At 45.9% G+C, this 26,450-nt stretch overlaps 1 protein-coding gene across 1 annotated transcript in view; it reads left to right on the top strand.

The window, feature by feature from the left end:
• LOC122544470 (disintegrin and metalloproteinase domain-containing protein 12-like) overlaps positions 1-26,450 on the top strand; it is a 255,817-nt gene that overhangs the window by 120,634 nt on the left and 108,733 nt on the right. The window contains exons 9-12 of the mRNA XM_087992302.1: positions 3,447-3,613; positions 8,960-9,044; positions 13,485-13,630; positions 17,874-18,051. Of these exons, the coding sequence (XP_087848428.1) occupies positions 3,447-3,613; positions 8,960-9,044; positions 13,485-13,630; positions 17,874-18,051 (576 nt within the window). The remainder of the gene's footprint in view (positions 1-3,446; positions 3,614-8,959; positions 9,045-13,484; positions 13,631-17,873; positions 18,052-26,450) is intronic.

The raw sequence follows: 26,450 nt of genomic DNA, 5'->3' as shown, positions 1-26,450 counted from the left end.
CTCCTCATTATCTGCAACTCCACCAATCTTTGTATTGTCCACAAAGTTACTGAATAGACCAGTGACGTTTTTCTCCAAATCTTTTATGTAGACCATGAACAACAGAGATTCCAGCACTGATCCCTGAGGAATACCACAAGTCATAGCCCTCCATACCGAAAAGCATCCTTCCACCGCTACGCTTTGTCTCTTATGACTAAGCCAATTCTGTGTCCATCCTGCTAGCTCACCTCCAAAACATGTGACTCCACCTTTTGTACCAGTCTGCTGTGAGGGGCCTTATCAAAGGTTTTACCAAGGTCCATGTTGACATCATCAAACACCTCAAAAAACTTGATCAGGTTAGTGAAGCACAATTTTCCCTCACACAAAGTCCATTTGCTTCTAAATACATATCAACCTTGTCCCGAAGAACCTTTTCCAATAATTCCCGACGACCGACGTGAGGCTCATGGCAGAGTCAAATGTGGCTTTCAATGTGCAATGGGATCATTATGATATGAAGAAAGATTTGCAGGCTGGAGGTGAAACTGATGCCATCACACTATTCTCTCTCTGTAAAATCTGTCTTAGTGTCCTGTTCTGATACCACAACCTTGATAAATTGTTATGATTGTTTACCTTAATTAGTTTGTACATTTTTGGGTAACTTATCATTTTGGTTCGAGCCTCGGCCTGCAATTCTTATACCTATCATGTTATGCCAATCATTTAGTTTGTCTCAAGCACCATATTATATTTAATTTTTTGTAATTATTTCCCTGCTTCATTTAATTGGATTATAGGTCATTCTTTCATTTGTTATTCAGCTGTTGATTCTTTACTCACACTGTCTAACACTCTTGGTCATCTGCAGAGATTTATTATTCGATACTCTGCTCACACTAGTGAGCTCTGCCCTTGATCTCTCTGCCTATAAACTCTATGACTGCGTGTTCTTCTCTCTCACTTCATCTGACAAAGGGATTGTGCTCCAAAAGCTTGTGATTTTAAATAAGCCTGTTGGACTACAACCTGGTGTCGTGTGACTTCTGGCTCGAGGTGAAAGGCTGGGCAGTGAGACGAACTACATTGCTGTAGCAAAAAGACAATGATGTGCCATAAGAATTAGTGCTGGGGCCAGTGCTTTTCATCATTTATGTCAATGAATTTGATGTGAATATAGGGAGCACAGTTCGTAAGTTTGCAGATAACAATAAAATAGGTGGTGCAGTGGACAGTGAAGAAGATTATCTCAGAATATAATGAGCCGTTGGCCGGATGGGCCAGAAGTGGCATTTGGAGTTTAATTTAGATAAACGTTGCATTTTGGTAAAGCAAATCAGGGAGGACTTATTCAGGAAATGGAAGGACTTTGGGAGTTTGAAGAACAAAGAGACCTCGGGGTGCAGGTGCATCATTCCTTAAAAGTGGAGTTGCAGAGAGACAGGATGGTAAAGAAGTGTTTGGCATGCTTGGTTGTAATATTGAGTAAAGACATTGGGATGTACAGGACACTGGTGAGGCCACCTTTGGAATACTGTATGCAACTCTGGTCGTACTTCTTTCAGCAGGATATTGTGAAATTTGAGATGGTTCAGAAAACATTTACAAGGATGTTGCTGGCAATGATGGGTTTGAGATAGAAGGGGAGGCTGAATCAGCTAGGGCATTTTTCCCTGGAGCATTGGAGGCTGAAGGGTGAACTTCCTCTGGACTCGCTCCAGGGCCAATATATCCTTCCTGAGGTATGGGGTCCAAAATTGCTCATAATACTCTAAATGTTGTCTGACCAGAGGCTTAGAAAACCTCCAAAGTACATCTCTGCTTTTATATCTAGTCCTCTCGAGATGAATGACAGCATTGTGTGCACCTTCCTAACTACCAATTCCACCTGCAAGTTTACCTTAAGAGAAACCCCAAGTCCCTCTGCACTTCAGATTTCTGAATATTCTCTCCATTTACAAAATAATCCTTGCCTCAATTCTTCCTACCAAAGTGCATGATCTCACACTTCCCATCACTGTATTTTAGCTGCCACTTCTTCACCCACTCTCTGAATCTGTCCAAATCTTTTTGCAGACTACCCACTTCCTCAATACCTGCCCCTCCACCTATTTTGTATCGTCGGCAAACTTAGCCAGAATGCCCTCAGTTCCTTCGTTCAAATCTTTCATGTTGCTATGGACCAGGCTAGCCCCCTCAAAACATTTCCAGAAAGTAGCCCAGCCCCTAACTTTGCTAGTTGTTTTAACCAAGTGAAAGGTCGATACACCAGGAGTGAATCAGCTGGTCAAATCACTTCATTTTAAACAAAACAGAATTTATTTACAAGATTACTGAATGAAACACAAAGAACAGAAAACAGAATACCAAATAACCTAACCTGTCCAAAAACTCAACATATCATCCCACTTAATAATAATGCTCCAAAATACTTGCAACAATCCCCATAAACACCCCTCGGCACAAAAGGTAACATCAAACACAGGGTCTTACAGAGAGAAGTCAGAGAGAAAGAACCAGCTGGGACCTGCTTCTGGGTCCAGCCTTTCTTCACTACTTCCAAAAATAAACATGATTCGGAGATGCCGGTGTTGGACTGGGGTGTACAAAGTTAAAAATCACGCAACACCAGGTTATAGTCCAATAGGTTTAATTGGAAGCACACGAGCTTTCGGAGCGTCGCTCCGAAAGCTAGTGTGCTTTCAATTAAACCTGTTGGACTATAACCTGGTGTTGTGTGATTTTTAACTCCAAACATAAACCAAGCCTGGCATAGGCTGAGCTGGGAGAACTGGCCACTCTCCCTATACAAGTGTTTTCTTTTACTTGAAAGCCTTCTGCCTGAGGCAGTATCTGTTATTTGTAAAAAAAAGACCCTAAAATCTTTCCAAACTCAGACTTTTCAGAAGCTGTGTCGTTTACAACCTCTCTGAAAAATACAAGGACGACCTAACTTTGTTAAAGGAACAGCTTTGTCACAAGGTAGTAAATGAAAAGTTGTGATCCCAACAGTGAGCCTTGTGGACTACCACCAGTTACAGGCTTCCATCCCGAGAAGGGCCCTTTAATCCCCACTGTCTTCTGCCAGACAGTCAAGCTTCTATCCATAGAAATGCCTCTAATGTCATAGCACTTATCTTACTCATGTCAGAGTGAGTGGGTTTCCATGCTGTACATTTCTATGACTCTATATGAAAAGGACTTGAGGGGTAACTTTTTCACACAGCGGGTGGTTCGTGTTTGGAACGAGCTGCCAGAGGAAATGGCGGAAGTGGTTACAATTACAATATTTGGAAGGCACCTGGATGTGTATATGAATAGGAAGGGTTTGGAGGGATATGGGTCAGATGTGAGCAAATGGGACAACCTCAGTTTGGGATGTCTGGTCAAAGCGGATGAGTTGGACCAATGTTTCAGGTCAATTCAATCCCTTGAGTGACAGACACTTCTCCCTTTTTCAGTATTACAGACCATTCAACATTCGCATTGCTCTGATTGGAGTGGAGGTGTGGACCAGAGACCAAGTCACCGTCAATATCCAAGCGTCACCAACAATGAATCACTTCCTGAAGTGGAGGCAGGAAACACTTCTACCACGACTGCAAAATGACAATGCCCATCTCATCATGTGAGTACCTCACACCCATGAGGGAACCACAAATGCACGCAGTGCTTCAGCTGTGACTTAACCAAAGTTCTGCACAGCAGCAAGATAACCTCCTTGATCTTATAACTCGTTTCTAAAGTTGAATACCAAGGTCTCGGTCCCCTCTCTATAACTGGATCCTCGACCTACTGACCTATAGACTGTAATCAGAAAAAACAAGCGACAACACTACTTCCACTATAATCCTCAACACCAGTGACCCACGAGGCTGAGTACTCAGCCTCTTACAATACGTGACATCAAATATTTCTTCTGCTGCCTCAGTCACCTTGCTTACTTTTTCAATCATGACTCCCACCCACCCTCTGAGAACCACTTCCCTCGCCACCAACATTTGTCTCTTGGACACCCCGTCCTGTCTCTTACCTGCCCTGGACCTCTTCCACTCCAACTGCTGCCGTGACACTAACCACTTGAACCTATCCACCCCTCTCACCTGCTCAAACTCTCACACTCACAACACATAGCCCTTCATTCACTCTGCTCCAATCCAACCTCACCATCAAACCATCGGACAAGGGGGGCACACCAGCAGTTTGGCGGACTGACCTCTACATCTCTGAAGTCAGACACCACGCACGGACACTTCCACCTACTGTCCCCTTGACCATAACCTTACCTCCCATCACCAAACCATCATTTCCCAGACCATCCACAACCTCATCACCTCAGGGGATCGCCATCCACAGCCTCCGACCTCATATTCCCAGAATCCCGCACAACCAATTCCTACCTCTTACCCACAATTCACAAACCTGACTGTCCCAGTTGACCTATTGTCTCCAGCTGCTCTTGCCCCACCGAACTTGTCTCCTCATACCTTGATACCGTACTGCCCCACCCCCTTGGTCCAAAACGTCCCCACACACATTCGGGACACCACCCACACCCTCCACCTCCTCCATGACTTTTGTTCCCCCAGCCACCAATGCCTCATCTTCACCATGGACATCGAGCCTCTATACACATCCATCTGCCATGACGAAGGTCTCCTGGCCCTTCGTTTCATCCTTTCCCACCACCCAATCACACCCCTCGACCAACACATTCATTCCATTGGCAGAACTTGTTCTCACACCCAACAACTTCTCCTTCGAATCCTCCCACTTCCTTCAGACCAAAAGTGCAGCCATGGGCACCCACATGGGCCCCAGTTATACCTGTCTGTGCATAGGATACAGGGAACAGTCCATCTTCCGCAGTTGCACCTGCACCATCCACCACCTCTTCTGCCGTTACATTGATGACTGCTCCCACGAGGAGGTGGAACAGTTCATCAACATCGCTAACACCTTCCACCCTGACCTGAAGTTCAGGTGGACCATCTCAGACACCTCAGTCCCCTTCCTAAACATCTCCGCATCCATCTCCAGTGAATGCCTCAACACAAATATCTATTTCAAACCTACTGATTCCCATGGCGACCCAGATTACACCTCCTCTCCCTGCAAAAACACAATCCCTTACTTCCAATTCCTCCTCCTTTGCTGTATCTGCTCCCAGGAAGAGCAATTCCACTCCAGAACATCCCAGACGGCCTCCTATTTCAAGGACCGCAATTGCCTCCTCACGCGATCAACAATGCCTTCCAGCACATCTCCACCACTTTCTGCACCTCCACCTGTGAATCCTACCCCTGCAAATATCCAGATTCAGCGCATCATCCTCTGCCATTTTCACCACCTACAATCAGACCCCAACACCAGAGACATAGGTCCCTTGCCCTATCTGCATTCCACAGAGACTCCCCTCTTGAGGTCCATGCGCTCCACCAGTCCACACTCCATACCTGGTACCTTCCCTTGCTGCCGTAAGCGGTGTAAAACCTATACCCACACCGCTCCCCTCACGTCGTCCAAGGCCCCAAAGAATCTTTTCACATCCGCAGAGATTTTCCTGCACATCCACCCACCTCATCCCCTGTATTGTTGCTCTTGATGTGGTCTTCTATACACTGAGGAGGCAGAATGCTAACTCACAGTACTTTTCAGAGAACATCTCCGGGACACATGCACCCAACAAACCCATCATCTTGTGATCGACTACTTCAACTCCCCTCCCACTCCACCAAGAACAGGCAAGTCCTGGCCCTCCTCCATCACCAAGTTCAAGCCTCATGACATTGGAGGAAGAATGCCTCATCATCTGCCTTGGGACCCACATGGCAACAAGGTCGATTTCATCAGATTCCTCATCTCCCCAGACCCTCACGTTATCCCAGATCCAACCTTCCAACTTGGCACTGTTCTCTTAACCACCTGTCCATCTTCCTTCCCACCTATCAGCTCCATCTCCCCATCTGCATTCACCTATCACCTTCTTATCTACCTCCTCCCCCAAGCCTCACTCCCGCCCTCCTATTTATCTCACAACTCTCTTCCACCCCCACCCCCCAAACATTCCTGATGAAGAGCTTATGCCTGAAACATTGACTCTCCTGCTCCTCGGATGCTGCCTGACCTGCCTTGCATTTCCAGTGCCACAGTTTTTAAATCTGACTCTCCAGCAACTACACTTTTCACTTTCTCTTCTTCATATGCATAGTCCAGTTGAGGTTTGGGTCAATGGTAATCCGAAGATGTTGATAGTAGGGCATTCCGTATTGGTAACACCATAGAATGTCAAGGGCTGGAGGTTTGATTCTTTCTCATTGGTGATGGTCATAGACGTGCATGTCTGTAGCGTGTACGTTACTTGCCTCTTGTCATCCAAAGCCTGGATATTGTCCAGGATTTGTTGCATTTGTACTTGTACTGCTTCAGTACCTGAGGATCACCAATGGTGCTGATCATCCCTTCCTTATGATAGAGCTCATTAATGCAGCAGCTGAAGATGATTGGGCTGAGGATGCTTTCCTGAAGTACTCCTGCCTGCAGAGATGTCATGGAGATGACTGATTTCCAACAACCACAACCATCTTCCAATCTTCCAGCTTTCCCCCGATATCCATTGATTCCAGTTTTGCTCCAGTTCCTTGGTGTCAAAAAAGTGTAGCGATGGAAAAGCACAGCAGGTCAGGCAGCTTCTGAGGAGCAGGAGAATCGACACTTTGGGCATGTACATTCTTCATGAAGGACTTACGCCCAAAACGTCGATTGTCCTGCTCCTCGGATGCTGCCTGACCTGCTGTGCTTTGCCAGCACCACACTTTTCGACTCTGATCTCCAGCATCTGCAGTCCTCACTTTCCCCTTGAGCTCCTTGGTGTCACACACAGTCAAATGCAGCCTTGATGTCAACAGTTGTCATTCACCTCTACTCTGCAATTCAGCTCTTTTGGCCATGTTTGAATCAAGGCTGGAATGAGTCTGGAACTGAGTGGCCCTGGAGATTCACAAACTGGACGTCACTGAGCAGGTTATTGCTGAGCAGGTGCTGCTTGATAGCACTGTCGATGACCCCTTCCATCACTTTACTGAATGGAATAAATGATGAGGTTGTAACTGGCTGAGTTACTGGTTCCCTTCATCCATTGCGGTTGAAGCGTCCTCAAATTTCTCTATTAAATTAGTCAGACACGATTTCTTTTTCAGGAACCCATGCTGACTCTCCTTGATTAGATGATGATTTTCCAAATGTTCTGCTATGATTTCCTTAATAATTGATTCCAATACTTTTCCAGTAATAGATGAAAGGTTAACCAGTCTGCAATTTTCTGCTTGTTGCCTCCTTTACTTTTCGAATAGCAGTGTCACAATGGCAGTTTTCCAGCCTCTGTTACTTCTCCAAACTCAAGGATCTATGGAAAATTTCAACCAATGCATCCATTATCTCTGTATCTGCTCTTTTATGATCCTAGGATTCAAGCCAGCAGGACCAGGGGGACCTTTTTGCCTATCGCCTCATTAGTTAATCTAATACTACTTCTCCAGTGATGGTGATGTTACTTCATCCCTCCCCTGTATTCTTCAGTCCTTAATCCAATGGTCCAAACTTGCAGACTGAGTCAAAGTTCCAACTTGCTGCTAGACCTGGGTGCCTGATGGCAGAAGCAATGATTTTGGTCCCAGTGCAGGGTCCTGCAGCATCAGCAGCAGCTGCAGCATCAAGGTCAACCCAGCGTGAAATCATGGTGGCACTGGTGGAAGTGAGATGGCCCCAGAGAGTGGTGACTCTTTGTTACAGTGGCTGCAGTGTGGTGAAACATGGTTGCTGCAGTGTGGTCAGCTTCACAGTATGGACTCAAGGACCAGGGTAGAGGAGCTGAGCTAGAAACAAGAGCTGTACCAAAGACCACCTCACTTTGGCAAGATTATAAGATGAACTTCATTGTTTATTTTGGTTTATTATCTGTGTTTTGGTTTACTTTCTGGGTTTTAAGAGGTCGCTGCACAGTGATGTCATTAAACAACAATTTTCACTGTAATAAATACATGACACAAGAAATTAATCAAATCAACGTTGTTCAAAGTATATTCCACTGTAAAGTCGTTGCAAAATATCTGTTCAACTCCTCTGTTATTTCCTTCTTCTCCAAAGCTGTCTCTCTTGATTCATTTTCTCAGGGGCTGAGGTTCATTGTAACCTCTTCTTCCTTCTTATATATTTAAAAAGCTCTAATTCACAATTTTTAAATCCTTGCTAGCTTGCCCTCATCGTTTATTTTCTACATCTTTATAATTATTTTCATTCTTCTTTGTAGATTCTGAATTTATCCAAGACTTCGGGATTGTCATTGATTTTGGCCATTTGTTGAAAATCCCTACAGGACGGAAACAAGCCCTTTTCGTCCAACAAGTCCATGCTGTCCCTCTGAAGAACATGCCACCCTAGACCACCCACCATCCTATCCCTACAACCCTGCATTTCCCATGGCTAATCCATCTAACCTACACGTCCCTGAATACTATGGGCAATTTCATGTTGCCAATTAATCTAACTAGCACATCTTTGTGGGAGGAAACCAGAGCACCCAGTGGGAACCCAGACATACATGGAGAGAAAGTGCCACCTCCACACAGACAGTTGCCCGAGGGAGGAATCGAACCCAAGACCCTGGTGCAGTGAGGCAGCAGTGTTAACCACTGAGCTACCATGCTGTCCTCCTTCTATATTTTTTCTTTCAACTTAATGTCCTTGGTTAGCCATAGTTGGGCATATCTGTCTCTGAGAATCCCCTTCTTGGGGGGATGCCAGTGTACCAGCTTCTGGATGTGCTTGGATAGGGGCACAAATATTTCTGGAGCACAAGTCATGACTTACACGCAAAAACTGCAGGAACTCCTTGGCCTTTACAAAAGATGAATGCTCTATCAGTATTTCTTGAGTCTAGGACAGTGTTCTGTTAATGGTGATTTCTCTTTTACAGAGGGGGCCGTTTTGACGAAGGTGTCGCAGGTTTGGCACCTTTAGGTACTATGTGTTCAACAAGACTTTCTGGAGGAGTAAACTCAGTGAGTATTCTCTCACTCTTCTATTTTCTTACTCACTGTGGATTGTAACACCCTGCTCTCATCTAAGATTGACCAGAACTTTTACTTCAACAAAGCTTAAAATAAACGTGAATCAACATCAATTAACAGAGCAATTGCTATCACTGTACATGCAACTAGCCTTTGTCTACTATGAGCAACTGGATCTCGCCTTTGCTTTTTTTCAGTCTTCTGCCCGTACATCACTGGGTAATCATAGAATCCCTACAGTGTGGAAACAAGCCCTTTGGCCCTAAAGGTCCACACCGACCCTCTGAACAGTAACCCACCCAGACCCACACCGCTACATTAAGCACCTAACCTACACATCTGTAAACACTATGGACAATTTAACCTGGCCAATTCACCTAATCTGCACATAGAACATAGAACATTACAACGCAGTACAGGCCCTTCGGCCCTCGATGTTGCACTGACCTGTGGAACCAATTTGAAGCCTATCTATCCTACACTATTCTATTTTCATCCATATGTCTAACTAACGACTATCTAAATGCACTTAAGGTTGGTGAGTTGAGAGTGTGGTGCTGGAAAAGCACAGCAGGTCAGGCAGCATTCGAGGAGCAGGAGAATCGATGTTTCGGGCCGGAGCCCTTCATCAGAAATGAGGCTGGGAACCTCAGGGGTGGAAAGATAAATGGGAGTGGGGCGGGGCTGGGGGGGAAGGTAACTGAAAGTGCAATAGGTGGATGGAGATGGGGTAAATGTGATAGGTCGGACGGGAGGGTGGAGCGGATTGGTGGGAAGGAAGATGGACAGGTGGGACAGGTCATGAGGGCGGTGCTGAGCTGGAAGATTGGAACTGCGGAAGGGGACTGAGGAAACTAGTGAAATCCACATTGATGCCATGGGGTTGGAGGGTCCCGAGGCAGAAGATGAGGCGTTCTTCCTCCAGGCGTTGGGTGGTAAGGGAGTGGGGATGGAGGAGACCTAGGACCTGCATGTCCTTGGCTGAGTGGGAGGGGGAGTTGAAGTGTTCGGCCACGGGGTAGTGGGGTTGGTTGGTGCGGGTGTCCCGGAGAGGCTGTCTGAAGCGCTCTGTGAGTAGGAGTCCAGTTTCCCCAATGCAGAAGAGACCATATCGGGAGCAAGGAAGTGCAGGTGAAACTTTGATGGATGTGGAAGGCTCTTTTGTGGTCTTTGATGGTGGTGAGGGGGGGAGGTGTGGGTGCAGTTTTTGCAATTCCTGTGGTGACAGGGGAAGGTGCCAGGACGGGAGGGTGGCTTGTTGAGGGGGGGGGGGGGGCGGCGAGGACCTGCTGAGGGAGTCGCAGAGGAAACGGTATTTATGGAAAGCGGATAGGGGTAGGGAGGGAAATATATCTGTGGTGGTGGGGTCCGTTTGTAAGTGGCAGAAATGGTGGAGGATGATGTGATATACGGAGCTTAGTGGGGTGGAAGGTGAGGACAAAAGGGGGTTCTGTCCTTGTTGCAGATAGAGGGGTGGGGGCGAAGGTGCAGGAAGTGGATGAGATGCACTGGAGGGCATCATCAACCACGTGGGAGGGGAAATTGCGGTCTTTAAAGAAGGTGTATTCTGTGGTGGAACTGTTCCTCCTGGGAGCAGATATGGCAGAGGCGGAGGAATTGGGAACACAGGATGGCATTTTTGCAGGAAGCGGGGAGGGGGTGTAATCCAGGTAGCTGTGGGAGTCGGTGGGTTTGTAAAAAAGTGTGTTGAGTCAGTCATCATTGATGGAGATGGAGAGACCCAGGAAGGGGAGGTATCAGAGATGGTCCAGGTGAATTTAAGGTCAGGGTGGAATGTGTTAGTGAAGTTGATGAACTGATCAACCTCCTCGCGGGAGCATGAGGTGATTGTAGCAGTCGTCAATGTAGCGGAGGAAGACGTGGGGAGTGGTGCTGGTATAACTACTTAAGATGGACTGTTCTATGTAGCCAACAAAGAGATAGGCATAGCTGGGGCCCATACGGGTGCCCATGGCTACCCCTTTGGTCTGGAGGAAGTGGGAGGATTCGAAGGAGAAATTGTGAAGGGTGAGGACCAGTTCAGCCAAATTAATGAGTGTGTCAGTGGAAGGGTACTGTTGGGAACGTCAGGAGAGGAAGAAACGGAAAGCTAGGAGGCCTTAGTCATGGCGAATGGAGGTGTAGAGGGATTGGATGTTCATGGTGAAGATGAGGCTTTGGGGGCTGGGGAAACAGAAGTCTTGGTGGAGGGGCGTGGGTGATGTCTCGAACGTATGTGGGGAGTTCCTGGATCGGGGGATAGAACAGTATCAAGGTAGGTGGAGGTGAGTTCGTTGGGCAGGAACAGGCTGAAACGATGGGTCAGATCACTGAAGGCACACTGATGATGTTACCTAGAATCTGTAAAGCTTATTGAGTTCTATGAGATCGTGACCAAACAGGTGCATGAGGGTAAAGTGGTTGATGTGGTGTATATGGATTTCAGTAAGGCATTTGATAAGGTTCCCCATGGTAGGCTATTTCAGAAAATATGGATTCATGGGATTGAAGGTGATTTAGCAGTTTGCATCAGAAATTGGCTAGCTGAAAGAAGACATAGAGTTGATGGGAAATGTTCATCCTGAAGTTCAGTTACTAGTCCCTAAACCTGCTAGCTTTTTCCTTCACTCTAACAGGGACGTACTGTCCCTGGATCTTGATATAACACTTTTAAAAGCCTCCCATTTTCCAATTATTCTCTTTTCTTCAAACAGACTCAACCACTCAACCTTTGCTAGTTCTTGCTCAATGGCCCCAAAATTGGCCACGTTCCAGTTTAGCACCTTAACCCTTGGACCTGTCCTATTTTTTCCCAAAGCTATGTTAAAACTGATTTGGAGATGCTGATATAGAACTGGGTGTACAAAGTTAAAAATCTCACAATACCAGGTTATAGTCCAACAGGTTTAATTGGAAGCACTAGCTTTCAGAGTGTTGCTCCTTCATCAGGTGGTTGTGGAGTATAAGATCGTAGGACACAGAATTTATAGCAAAAGTTTACAGTGTGAGGTAACTGAAATGATGTATTGAAAAAGACCTGGATTGTTTGGTCAGTCTCTCATCTTTTAGAATGGGCATGTTGATTTCAGTTCTTTCAATTGTAAATTTCAGAACTTGCTTAAAGTTACATTCTCAAGTGAACTTTGACAATTGGTGCCATGTTGGCCCAGATAATGCATTGAAGGTGTGAGATGCCCTGTGTGTGGCTGTCTGTGCCCCAGTGTTCAGACTGATTCTAATGAAAAAAGGGATTTACAGAATCTTACGTGGATTCATACAGTTTTTGAGCAAAATAAAATGTAACTCTGCAAGTACAAATTCACCTCACAAACTTATATGTGCAGGTGTACACATGGGTGTGTGTGTCCGGGGGGCATGAGTGTCTGTGAGAGAGGGTGAGTATATGTATGTGTATGTGTGTGAGTGTAAAGGGGTATAAATCTGTGAGAGGTTGCGTTTGTGAGTGTATGTGTATGCGTATGAGGGGGAGAACTTGTGTGTGAGAGAGGGTCTTTGTGACCCTCTATCTATATTTCCTGCAGCATAGGGAAAGCAACCAACATAATCAAAGATCCCTCCGACCCTGGTAACACTTGCTTCTACCCTCTTCTGCTGGGAAGAAAAAATAAAAGTTTGAATACACATATGAACAGATTTAAGAACAGGTTCTTCCCTGTTTGTATCTGTCTTTTGAACAGACCTCTCCAATGTTAATTCTGATCTCTCTCTGCACCTTCTCTGTGGTTGTAACATTGCATTCTGCACAGTGTTCTGCCACCCTGATAGACTTTGTATGGTAGATCTGCCTGAATAGCCTGCAAAGCAATACTGTACAATGTATCTCAGTACATGTGACCACAATAAATCGATTAATATGGTTGGGTTTTGCCAGATGGGATCTTTTTGTGCCCACAGTCTGATATTGTCTGTGGTGGCTGGAAGGGTGGCCAGAAATCTTAAAATCAGAATGGACTCTTTCTGGTGAATCACCCAGTCAGAGGTGAGCTAAGGCATCTGCATTTTCTACTGGGCCTCCTCGATTGTGTTTCACCTTGTATTTGGACCCAATTAGAATGAGAGCTCACCATTGAATTTGACCTGAAGTTGTATGTGTGGCGAGGCCTTGGCCTTCCAGTAATCCTAGCATCGGTTGGTGGTCCGTTACTATTACTATTACATTCATAAAGATATTTATGGAACTTTCTTACACCAAAGATAACTGTAAAACCTTCCATTTCTATGTGGGCATATTTGCTCTCTGCATCAGGCAAACTCCGGGAAGTATACGTTATTGGGCGTTTCTATCCATTGTGAGCCAACACTATCCCAGTTCTCAATCTTCAAGCCAATCATGTTTTTGGCAATTATATGAACCTTTTCCTTGAAGCTAATAAAATCTCTACAGACTTCATTTTTCCTCTTTCCTCTCAGGACAACCGGCCCAGCCATTTGGTCGCTTCTGTGATCCTTGCGCATGAAATGGGACACAATTTTCAGATGAGACATGATGATTCTGCTCGGAAATGTAAATGCGCAGACAGGTTCGCTGGCTACTGCATCATGGAAGCAGGACTTGGGTGAGGAATATATTCAAAAATTGTGAAAAGCCGTTGGGCAATATCATTCTGATTATAATATTTAGGAGTGAGAACTGAGAGGAGGTTAGAAGGACAGAAAATATATTAGGATGTAAATAAGCAGATAATACTGAAGAAAACCCAAAGTCTTTTACTGATCTCTGTCATCAGTGAAATCCTGAAAGAGTCTTGAACACTGCATGTTGTCCTCCTGGGACAATATTGAGGCTTGGGCTGTAAAACGGCAAGTAACATGTGAGCCACCCAAATGCCGGGCAATGATCATGTCCACCCAGAGAGCATCTACCCATCGCATCTTGATATTCAATGGCATTGCAATCAGTGAAAGACTACTATCAACATCTTTGGTATTATCATTGACCAGAAACTCGACTGGAATAGCAAAATGAATACAATGGCTACAAAGCTGGCCAGAGGGTAGATAACCAGCAGTGGGTAGATCACCTCTTGACTCATTCCTGATGAAGAGCTTTTGCCTGAAACAGCGATTTTCCTGCTCCTCAGATGCTACCTGCCTAGCTGTGCTTTTCCAGCACCACTCTAATCTTGTTCCCAAAGTCTGTCCATCAGGACAGTGATGCAATACACCCTGTCTGCCTGGATACAGCTCCAAGAACACTCAAAAAGCTTGATATCATTCAGGAGAAAGCAGCCACTGAATTGGCACTCCCTCCACAAACATACACTCCCTCCACTATTGAGGCTCAGTAACAACAGTGTGTACCAGATATACTGCAGGAATTCATGGAAGATCCTCAGACAGCACCTTCCAAACTTATGATCACTACCATCTCGAAGGACAAGGAATTACATTATTAGATTTTTAAAAATTAGAATCCCCACGGTATGGAAACAGGCCCTTAGGCCCAACAAGTCCACACTGACCCTCTGAAGAGTATCTCACCCAAACCTATTCCCCTATATTTACTCCTGACTAATACCCCTAACTTACGTATCCCTGAACACTTTGGGCAATTTGGCATGGTCAATTTACCCTAACCTGCACATCTCTGAATTGTGGGAGGAAACCAGAGCATCCGGAGAAAACCCACGCAGACACAGGGACAATGTGCAAACTCCACACAGACAGTTGCCCGAGGCTGGAATCGAATCTGGGTCACTGACGCAGTGAGGCAGCAGTGCTAACCATAGAGCTACTGAGCTGCCCCTCGCAGGTATATCGGAAACCCGCCACCTACAAGCTTGTACTCTGAGGACGGTCAAATGTTGGAAGGATGAAAATAAAATGCTTGAAATATGCAGGTTTGACAACATCCTGTGGAGAGTGATAGACTCATACAGCACGGGAACAGACCCTTCGGTTCAACATGTCTGCACCGACCAGACATCCCAATCTGACTTCACCCAATTTGCCAGTATTTGATCCATATCCATCTGAACGTTCCTATTCATGTACCCATCTAGATGGCTTTTAATTGTTGTAATTGTACCAACTTCCACCACTTCTTCTGGCAGCTTGTTCCTAACATGCACCATCCTCGACATAAAAAAGTCAAATCTCAGGTCCTTTTTAAATCTTTCCCGTCTCACCTTAAACCTATAAGAGAACAATAGTTAACATTTCATTTGGGTGATCTTTCAGTAAGACTGGGAAAAGAGACACAACTGTCATAATATCAAATAAGAGGAAATCTAAGCCTTTATCTCAATCCAAAGGATATCCACGACAAGTGGATTTCTTCATGTCACTGGGTCAAAATCCTGGAATTCCTTCCCTCAAGGCATTGTGGGTCAAACTAAAACACACAGATTGCAGCGGTTCAAGAGGCAGCTTGCCAACACCTTCCCAACTGCAACGAGGGACAAGCGTTAAATGCTGGCCAGCCAGCAATACTCACATCCCATGAATGTATATGAAAATTAAAAGGAAGGACATTACATTTTCTGTTTCTTTGTATTCATCCATGGGATGTGGGTATCCGCCATTCAATCTTATCATGGCTGATCATCTAACTCAGTGTGTTGCTGGAAAAGCACAGCCAGCCCGGCAGCATCCGAGGAGCAGGAGAATCAATGTTTCGAGCATAAGCTCTCCATCAGGAATCTTCATGATTCATTCCTGATGAAGAGCTTATGCTCATAACATCGATTCTCCTGCTCCGTGGATGCTGTCTGACTGGCTGTGTTTTTCCAGCAACATACTCTTTGACTCTGATCTCCAGCATCTGCAATGCTCACTTTCTCCTAATCCAATTTTATGCTTTTGAGGTACTTTTAAACTCCAGTGAATATAACTGATCCAGTCTCTCTTCACATACTTGCTCATGCTTCAGTTAATGATCCAAGGAGTAAATCTTTTGTCATTCTGTTTGAAATTTGGCCCCTAAATGGTCATCGCATTACACTCCTGCTGCCAAGCTCCCAGGTAAATCAAATCCTTTCTATTTCTCTTTTTTCTCCAACCACTATGAATTGTGGATATTGTGGAAAATTAAACTGTATGGAATTTAGGCAGTGTACTGAGATGGATACAAACGTTGGTAAGAAGATGTGAAACAAGCAGTCGGAACAAATGGGCCTTTCTCTGAATGGTAGGCAGTGATTCATGGGAAACTGCAGGTATCAGTATTCAGGCCACAACTATTCATGATATATATTAATGCATAATCTCAAAACGTGCAGACAACACAAAGCTGGTTGGAATGGTGAGCTGTGACAAGGATGCAGAAATATTGCAAAATGATTTCAACAGCCTTAGCGAGAGGATTTGAGAACAGGAACAAGAATGTCTTTCTGCAATTATGCAAGGGAACTGGGGAGGCTACTCCTGAAATATTGTGTGCAGTTTTAGTCTCCTTGCCTGAAGAAGGATGTTCTTACTATAGAGGGACTGCAGCGAACATCTACCAGTTTGATTTCTGGGATGACAGGACTGGCGTATGAGGACAGGCTGAATTGATTCGGATTCTATTCACTGGAATTTAGAAGAATGGGGTGGGGGGGAATCTCAATTGATGCTGTCAAAATTCTCATAGGATTACACAGGCTAGATGCAGAAAGGATGTTCTCCATGATGGGTGAGTCCAGAACCAGGAATCATAGTTTAAGTATATGGGGTAAACCTTTTAGGACTGAGATGAAGAGAAATTTCTTCACCTAGAGAGTGGTGAGCCTGCGGAATTCACTGCCACAGGAACAGTTTGAAGTCAAAATATTGTGTGTTTTCAAGAAGGAGGTCGATATGGCTTTTGTAGCTAAAGGGATCAAAGGATATGGGGGAGAGCAGAATTACAGTATTGAGCTCGATGATCAGCCATGATCACATTGAATGGTGTTGCAGGCTTGAGGGGTCGAATGATTTACTCTTGCTCCTAACTTCTCTGCTTCTTGGCATTCAAACCAGCTTCTCACAACACCATCTCTAGCATGGTATAAAGAGGGTGAAACAATCCCATAACTTATGGAGTTCAGCACATAACTGAAAAGACAAGGCTGAAACATTTGCAACAAACTTCAGCAAGAAGTGATGAGTAGATGATCCATCTTGCTCTCCTCCACAGGTGTCAAATCATTTATAAAGACAAAAATAGTTAGGAGCCAACATTGATCCTTGTAACGATCCATTAATTACATCTTCTTGGCCTATTTATGACTACAAACAACTAATCTTTTATCTGTGGCAATATTCTACTCTTTACATCATGAGCCTTTCTTTTCCACAATAGCCTTTGATGTGGAACTTCTGAAACACTAAGGACACCTGTTCCCCTTGATCTATTGCTCATATAACTTCCACAAGTAATGAGGGGGAGGCAATGGCATTTTGATAACGTCACTAGACCTGCAATCCAGAACCCCAGTTAATATTCTAGGGACATCACTGTGGGAGATAATGACATTTGGATTCAATAGTAATCTCAAAATAAAATGTTCGTCTAATAGTGACCATGAAATCATCAATTGTTGGAAGCCCTATCTGATTCACGAATATCCTTTAGGTAAGGAAATTGCTGTCCTTACCTGTACTGTCTGACATGTGACTCCATATCTCCAGAAATGTGGTTGACTCTTCACTGTGCACTGGGCAGTTATAGATGGGAACAAATGCAGCCAAGTAAGCCAAAGCCCACATTCCATGATGAATATTTAAAATAGAGTTATCTGGTTCCACTTCTCCATCTGCAATCCTGCAATTCTGTCTTCTCTGGCTTTTGTGTTTTCTTCGTGCCCCTTTGACACTCTTGTGCATTTTTATCTTCAGTTTAGTTATGCCAACAGCCTTCAGCAGTTGCAGCCGACAGGACCTGGTGAACAGCATTGGCCGTGGTCTTGGGATGTGTCTGTACAACTTACCAAACCTTGACCAGCTGGTTGCAGGCCAAGAGTGTGGCAACCTTTTCTTGGAGAAAGGCGAGGATTGTGACTGTGGCAGACCTGTGGTAAGGAGAAGACTGAGGAGTCTGGTCATCAGGCTTCGCAGTGGGGTTTACAATACAATGTTTATTCTGTGCATGAGAAGCTTTGTGCAAATGTAGAATAGGTTCCAAATTGAATCTGAAATCCGAACTGGAACGTGTTGATTTAGTTTTAATAAGCTTTTGCTTTAAACATAATATAACACTTGAAGAAAAAAACTGTTCATCTCATCCCCTCCCCCCACCTTTTCTCAGTCCCAACCCTCAGACTCAGCACCGCCTTCTTGACCTGCAATCTTCTTCCCGGCCTCTCCGCCCCCACTCCCTCTCTGGCCTATCACCCTTAACTTAACCTCCTTCCACCTATCGCATTCCCAACACTCCTCCCCCTAGTCCCTCCTCCCTACCTTTTATCTTAGCCAGCTTGGCACACCCTCCTCATTCCTGAAGAAGGACTTATGCCCGAAACGTCGATTCTCCATCTCCTTTTCCAGCAACACATTTTTAAGCTCTGATCCCCAGCATCTGCAGTCCTCACTTTCTCCTAGTTGATTTTATCAGAGGAAGCAAATCTGATTGAACTTTGAGGAAGTGACCAACATGTCGAAAAAGGTCGGATACTTGATGTAGTTTATATGGATTTCATTAAGGCCTTTGACAGGTTCCCAAGTGGGAGACTGATGATAAATATTTCGCTCATGGGATGCAAGATAACTTGGCAAGTTGGCTCCAAAATTCGCTCAGTGACAGGAAACAGAGAGAGGTGGTAGAAAGCTGTTTGTGTGACTGGAGTCCAGTGTGCAGTGGTGTACTACAGAGATCAGTGCTGGGTCACTTATTGTTTATTATATTCATAAATGATATAGATGAGTATTATTAAATTGAAGCGAGTTCAAAAAAGATTTACCAGGATGTCGTCGAGAATGGAGAGTTTGAGTTCTCAAAAATAGGCTGGATATTTTTTCACTGGGGTCCATAGGAGATTGAGGAGTGACCTCGCAGAGATTTAAAAAAATCATGAGGGGAAAAGACAAGGCGACCAGCAAAGGTTTTTTCCCCTTGGGTGGGAGACCCAAAACTGGCGGGGTGTATTTTGCAGATGAGAGGTGAAATATTTAAAAAGGACATGAGGGGCAACTTATTACACAGTGTGGTTAGTGTGTGGAATGAAGTGCCAGAGGATCATTGTGGATGCAGGTACAGTTACAATGTTGAAAATATATTTGGGTAAGAGCATGAATAGGAAAGCTTTGGAGGGATAAGGGCCAAATGTGGGAAGAGATTTAGTTTCATGGTTGGCATGAATATTTGGATCGAAGTGTATGTTTCCATGTTGTATGACCCTATGACTCGCACTCCAACCTCTCACCCTTGCAAAATGCAGCCCTCCATTCCCTCTGCTCAAACCCCAACCTCACCATTAAACCATTGGACAAGGGTGGAAGTGGGGATGGGTGGGTGGGAAAGAAAGGGCCGAGAGTAGTCATTTGGCACATTAACCTTGATATCACCGAAGCCAGGTGCCTACTCGCAGACACCTAGCCTTATCGCCTCCTCGACCACGACCTCACCTCCCATCACCAAACCATCATTGTCCAGACCATCCAAAATTTCACCACCTCAGGGGATCTCTTATCCACAGCCACCAATCTCATAGTTCCACAACCCCGTAACTCAGTTGTACCTCTTACCCAAAATCCACAAATCTGCCTGCCGCAGTCGACCTACTCTCTCCACCTGCCCCTGCCTCACTGAACTTAGCTCCTCATATCGACATCATCCTGTCCTCCTTGGTTCAGGAATGCCCCAAATACATTTGGATTACCACCCACACCCTCCACCTTCTCCATGCCTTTCATTTCCTTGGCCCCTAATACTTCATCTTCATCGTGGACATCCAGTCCCTATATATGTCTATCTGCCATGACGAAGGCCTCCAGGCCCTCCGTTTCTTCCTCTCCCACCACCTAACCAGTGGGCGGCACGGTGGCACAGTGGTTAGCACTGCTGCCTCACAGCACCAGAGACCCGGGTTCAATTCCCGACTCAGGCGACTGACTGTGTGGAGCTTGCACATTCTCCCCGTGTCTGCGTGGGTTTCCTCCGGGTGCTCTGGTTTCGTCCCAGTCACAAGGATGTGCGGGTCAGGTGAATTGGCCATGCTAAATTGCCTGTAGAGTTAGGTAAGGGGTAAATGTAGGGGTATGGGTGGGTTGCGCTTCGGCGGGTCGGTGTGGACTTGTTGGGCCGAAGGGCCTGTTTCCACACTGTAAGTAATCTAATCTAATCTAATCTAATCTAATCTAATCTAATCTAATCTAATCTAATCTACCCCTCCACCAACACACATTCAATTGGCAGAACTGGTCTTCACCCTCAATAACTTCTCCTTTAAATTCTCCCACTTCCTTCAGACCAAAGGGATAGCCATGAGCATCCACTGCTATGCCTCCCTCTTCGTTGGGTACGTGGAACAGTCCATGTTCCGCAGTTACACTGGCACCATCCCCCACCTTTTCCTCTACTCCATCAATGACTGAATTGGAGCTACCTCGTGCTCCCATGAGGAGGTCGAACAGTTCATCAACTTCACTAATACCTTCCACCCTGACCTTAACTCAGCTGGACACCTCCTGCCCCTTCCTGGACCTCTCCGATGACTGAGTTAACACGGACATCTATTTCAAACCCACCAACTCCCACAGCTACCTCCCATCTTCCCTCCTGTAAAAACACTATCCCTTACTCCCAAATCCTCTCCCACGAGGAGCAATTATATTCCAGGACATCCCAGATGGCCTCCTGTTTCAATTTCCCCTCCCACGTGGTCGATGACATCCTCCAGTGCATCTCCTTCAATTCCCGCACCTCCACCCTTGAACTTCACCCTTCCAAACCCCTCTGGGTAGAACCTTCCACCCCACCAATCTCCAGATACAATGTATTACCCTCTGCCATTTCTGCCACCTACAATCAGACCTCCTCACCAGAGTTATAGTTCCCTCCGCACCCCAATCTGTGTTCTGCAGAGACTATTCCCTTGTTGCGGCCATGCTCCCCCATCCAAACACTAACCAATCCTCCACATCTGGCACCTTCCCTTGCTGTCGCAAGAGGTTCAAAACTTGTGTCCACATCTCCCTGCACACATCCGTTCAAGGCCCCAGAAGGATCGTTTCACATCCAGCAGAGATTTTCTTGCACATCCACCCACCTGAGTGTGAGTAAAACTTTTTAAAAGTCTTACCTCAGGCGTCGGGGCCTCCATTTGTTGAGAGGTAAGAGGGAGGAGCAGGGGACTGCTGGGAAGGTGATAAGACCGTTTAAAAAGCTGACCTCAGGCGTCGGGGCCTCCATTTGTCGAGAGGTGAGAGGGAGGAGCACTCTCTCTTTTTAAAGGAGCAGCAGAAGGAGGAGGCCACAGCGAGGAGCAGATGCTGCTGGGTATATATTTGGGCAGCGGCTGAATCCCGAGACACTACACGTGTAGTGTCTCCCACCCGTTCTCCTCCTCTAACCAAAAAAAACATACTCTCATGTGTTGCTCAGGTAAGGCGTTTCAATTTATATTTGTCATGTATCGTGTGATCGATTGAAAGTTTATTGTTAGTTGGTTAGTTGAATAAGAACTTAGAGAAGTAGTAGAAATTATTTAATTCATAAATTTGTATAAATTATTGAAATAAGTAGAAATGGCTGGGCAGGTGATGTGCTGTAGCTGTATGATGTGGGAGCTGGCTGATCCCATTGTGAGCGGCAGTGACCACATCTGCAGCAAGTATCGGTTGCTGGAAGAACTCCGGATCAGAATTGATGATCTGGAAGCTGAGCTTCAAACACTGCGGCACATCTGGGATGGGGGAGAGTTACCTGTACGCTTTGTTTCAGGAGGCAGTCACACCCGGTAGATTAAGTAATTTAAATTCAGTTAATGATCAGGGACAACAGGGTGTGACTGTAAGTGAGGCAGGTAGGGGGATTCTGAGTTCAGGAGTGGAGAAGCCTCAGCCCCTGACCTTGTCCAACAGGTATGAGATTTTTGCTCCGTGTATGGATAAGGATGTGGACAGGATGAGCCAGCTGACCATGGCACCGTGGCAGAAGGCCATTCAAAGGGTGTGGGGGAGCAAAAAGACAAGTAGTTGTTATAGGGGATTCCATAATTAGGGGAATCAGATAGAATCCTTTGTGAGTTGGATCAGGAGTCCCACATGGTGTGTTGCTTGCCCGCAGCCAGGGTGCAGGACATCTCCAACCAGCTTGAAAGGATATTGGAGCGGGAGGGAGAAGATCCCGTTGTTGTGGTCCACATTGGCACTAACAACATAGGCAAGGCTAGGAAGGAGGACCTGCTTGGGGATTATCGAGCACGAGGAAAGAAATTGAAATACAGGTCCTCGAGGGTCATAATCTCTGGATTACTGCTCGAGCCACATGCTAATGGGCATAGGGATAAGAAAATTAGGGAAGTAAACACGTGGCTAAGAGATTGGTGTGGGAAAGAGGGATTCCATTTCATGGGACATTGGCATCAGTTTTGGAACAGGGGGGATCTGTACCGTTGGGACGGTCTCCACCTGAACCAATCTGGAACCAGTGTTCTGGTAAAAAGGATAAATAGGGTGGTCACTAGGGCTTTAAACTTGTGAGTCAGGGGGAAGGGTAAGGGAAAGCGACAGGGAGTTTGGAGGCAAGTAGAAAAATAAGCAGCAGGTTAGCATGTGTGTAGGGTTTAAGTTCAAGGTATAGAACATAGAGCATAGAAGAATACAGCGCAGTACAGGCCCTTTGGCCCTCGATGTTGCGCCGATCCAAGCCCACCTAACCTACACTAGCCCACTATCCTCCATATGCCTATCCAATGCGAGCTTAAATGCCCATAAAGAGGGAGAGTCCACCACTGCTACTGGCATGGCATTCCATGAACTCACGACTCGCTGAGTAAAGAACCTACCCCTAACATCTGTCCTATACCTACCACCCCTTAATTTAAAGCTATGCCCCCTCGTAATAGCTGACTCCGAATGTGGAAATAGGTTCTCACGGTCAACCCTATCTAAACCCCTAATCATCTTGTACACCTCTATCAAGTCACCCCTAAACCTTCTTTTCTCCAATGAAAACAACCCCAAGTGCCTCAGCCTTTCCTCATACGATCTTTCTACCATACCAGGCAACATCCTGGTAAACCTCCTCTGCACCCGTTCCAGTGCCTCCACATCCTTCCTATAGTATGGCGACCAAAACTGCACACAATACTCCAGATGCGGCCGCACCAGAGTCTTCTACAACTGCAACATGATCTCAGGACTCCGAACTCAATTCCTCTACCAATAAAAGCCAGTACGCCATATGCCTTCTTCACCGCACTATTTACCTGGGTGGCAACTTTCAAAGATCTGTGTACATGGACACCAAGATCCCTCTGCTCATCCACACTACCAAGTATCCGACCATTAGCCCAGTACCCCATCTTTTTGTTACTCTTACTAAAGTGAATCACCTCACAGTTAGCTACATTGAACTCCATTTGCCACCTTTCTGCCCAGTTCTGCAGCTTATCTATATCCCGCTGTAACATGCCACATCCTTCATCACTGTCACAACTCCTCCGACTTTCGTATCATCCGCAAACTTGCTCACCCAACCTTCTAGCCCTTCCTCCAGGTCATTTATAAAAATGACAAACAGCAATGTTCCCAAAACAGATCCTTGCGGAACACCGCTAGTAACGGCATTCCAAGATGAAACTTTACCATCAACTACTACCCTCTGTCTTCTTACAGCCAGCCAATTCCTAATCCAAACCTCCAACTCACCCTCAATACCATATCTCCGTATTTTCTGCAGTAGTCTACCATGGGGAACCTTATCAAACGCCTTACTAAAATCCATATACACCACATCTACCGCTTTCCACTCGTCCACCTCCTTAGTCACCTTCTCAAAGAATTCAATAAGGTTTGTGAGGCACGACCTACCCTTCACAAAACCATGCTGACTATCCTTGATCACGTTATTCCTATCCAGATGTTCATAAATCCTATCCCTTACAATTCTCTCGAAGACTTTGCCCACAACAGAAGTGAGACTCACCGGCCTATAGTTACTAGGGTTATCCCTACTCCCCTTCTTGAACAAGGGAACCACATTTGCTAGCCTCCAGTCTTCTGGCACTACTCCTGTAGACAATGAGGACATAAAAATCAAGGCTAATGGCTCTGCAATCTCCTCCCTTGCTTCCCAGAGAATCCTAGGATAAATACCATCAGGCCCAGGGGACTTATCTATTTTCACCTTTTCCAGAATTTCCAACACCTCTTCCCTACATACCTCAAAGCCATTCATTCTACTAAATTGTGACTCAATACTCACATCGGCAACAATGTCCTGTTCCTGAGTGAATACTGAAGAAAAGTATTCATTCAGTGTCTCCCCAATCTCTTTAGCCTCCACACGCAACTTCCCACTACTATCCTTGACTGGACCTATTCCTACCCTAGTCATTCTTTTATTCCTGACATACCTATAGAAAGCCTTAGGGTTTTCCCTAATCCTACCAACTAAGGACCTTTCATGTCCCCTCCTTGCTGCTCTTAGCTCTCTCTTCAGGTCCTTCCTGGCTACCTTATAACTCTCAATCACCCCAATTGAACCTTCACGCCTCATCTTTACATAGGCCGCCCTCTTCCATTTAACAAGGGATTCCAATTCCTTATTAAACCACGGCTCCCTCACACGACCCTTTCCTCCCTGCCTGACAGGTACATACTTATCAAGGACACTCAATAGTTGCTCCTTGAACAAGCTCCACATATCAATTACGCCCTTGCCTTGAAGCCTACTTTTCCAAGCCACGCATCCTAAGTCATGACTCACAGCATCATAATTTCCCTGCCCCCAGCTATAACTCTTGCCTTGCAGTGCACACTTATCCCTCTACATCACTAGAGTAAAAGTCACCGAATTGTGGTCACTGTCCCCAAAGTGCTCACCTACCTCTAATTCTAACACCTGGCCTGGTTCGTTACCCAGAACCAAATCCAGTATGGCCTCACCTCTTGTTGGCCTATCTACATATTGTGTCAGGAAACCCTCCTGCACACATTGGACAAACACCGACACATCTAACGAACTAGAGCTATAGCTTTCCCAATCAATATCAGGAAAGTTAAAGTCCCCCATAACAACCACCCTATTACTTTCACTCTTCTCTTGAATCATCCTCGCAATCCTTTATTCTACGTTTCCAGGACTATTAGGATGCCTGTAAAAAACTCCTAACAGGGTGAGCTCACCTTTCCTATTCCTAACCTCAGCCCAAACTACCTCAGATGGCGAGTCTTCATCCATCGTCCTTTCCACCGCTGTAAAACGATCTTTGACAAGCAATGCCACACCTCCCCCTCTTTTACCCCCACCTCTGACCCGACTAAAACATTTAAACCCTGGAACCTGCAACAGCCAATCCTGTCCCTGTTCTACCCGTAATAGCCACAACATCGAAGTCCCAGGTACCAACCCACGCTGCAAGTTCACCTACCTTATTTCGTATACTTTTTGCATTGAAGTATACACACTTCAAGCCACTTTCCTGTTTACAGGCACCCTCCTTTGAGATTGATGCCATGTTCCTAACCACCCTACACTCCAGGTCCTGCACCCTAAAGCTACAGTCTAGGTTCCCATGCCCTTGCAGACTTAGTTTAAACCCTCCCAAGAGCACTAGCAAACCTCCCGCCAATGATACTGGTGCCCCTCAGGTTCAGGTGTAGACCATCCTGTTTATAGAGGTCCCACCTTCCCCAGAAAGAACCCCAGTTATCCAGATACCGGAATCCCTCCCTCCTGCACCATCCCTGTAGCCACGCATTTAACTGTTCTCTCTCCCTATTCCTCGACTCTCTATCACGTGGCACGGGTAACAAACCAGAGACAACAACTCTGTTCGTTCTAACTCTGAGCTTCCAACCTAGCTCCCTGAAAGCCTGCCTAACATCCTCAGCCCTCCTCCTGCCTATGTCATTGGTGCCAATGTGGACCACGACTTCGGGCTACTCCCCCTCCCCCTTAAGGACTCGGAAAACACGATCAGAGACATCACGTACCCTTGCACCTGGGAGGCAACATTCCAAACGTGAGTCTCTCTCGCCCCACAAAACCCCCTATCTGTGCCCCGAACTATCGAGTCCCCAATTACTATTGCTCTGCTCTTCTCCACCCTTCCCTTCTGAGCAACGGGGACAGGCTCCGTGCCAGAGGCCTGAGCCCCATTACTTAACCCTGGTAAGTCGTCCCCCCGACAAGTATCCAAAATGGTATACTTGTTCTTGAGGGGAACGGCCGCAGGGGGTCCCTGCACTGGCTGCTTCCTCCCAGTCCCCCTCACTGTCATCCATCTGTCTGCAATCTTTGGAGTTACT

Source organism: Chiloscyllium plagiosum, unplaced genomic scaffold, assembly GCF_037043375.1.
Source record: "Chiloscyllium plagiosum isolate Xiang-an unplaced genomic scaffold, Cpla_swu_hap1 HiC_scaffold_1, whole genome shotgun sequence".
NCBI lineage: Eukaryota > Metazoa > Chordata > Chondrichthyes > Orectolobiformes > Hemiscylliidae > Chiloscyllium > Chiloscyllium plagiosum.
This window is presented reverse-complemented; position numbering and strand designations above follow the sequence as displayed.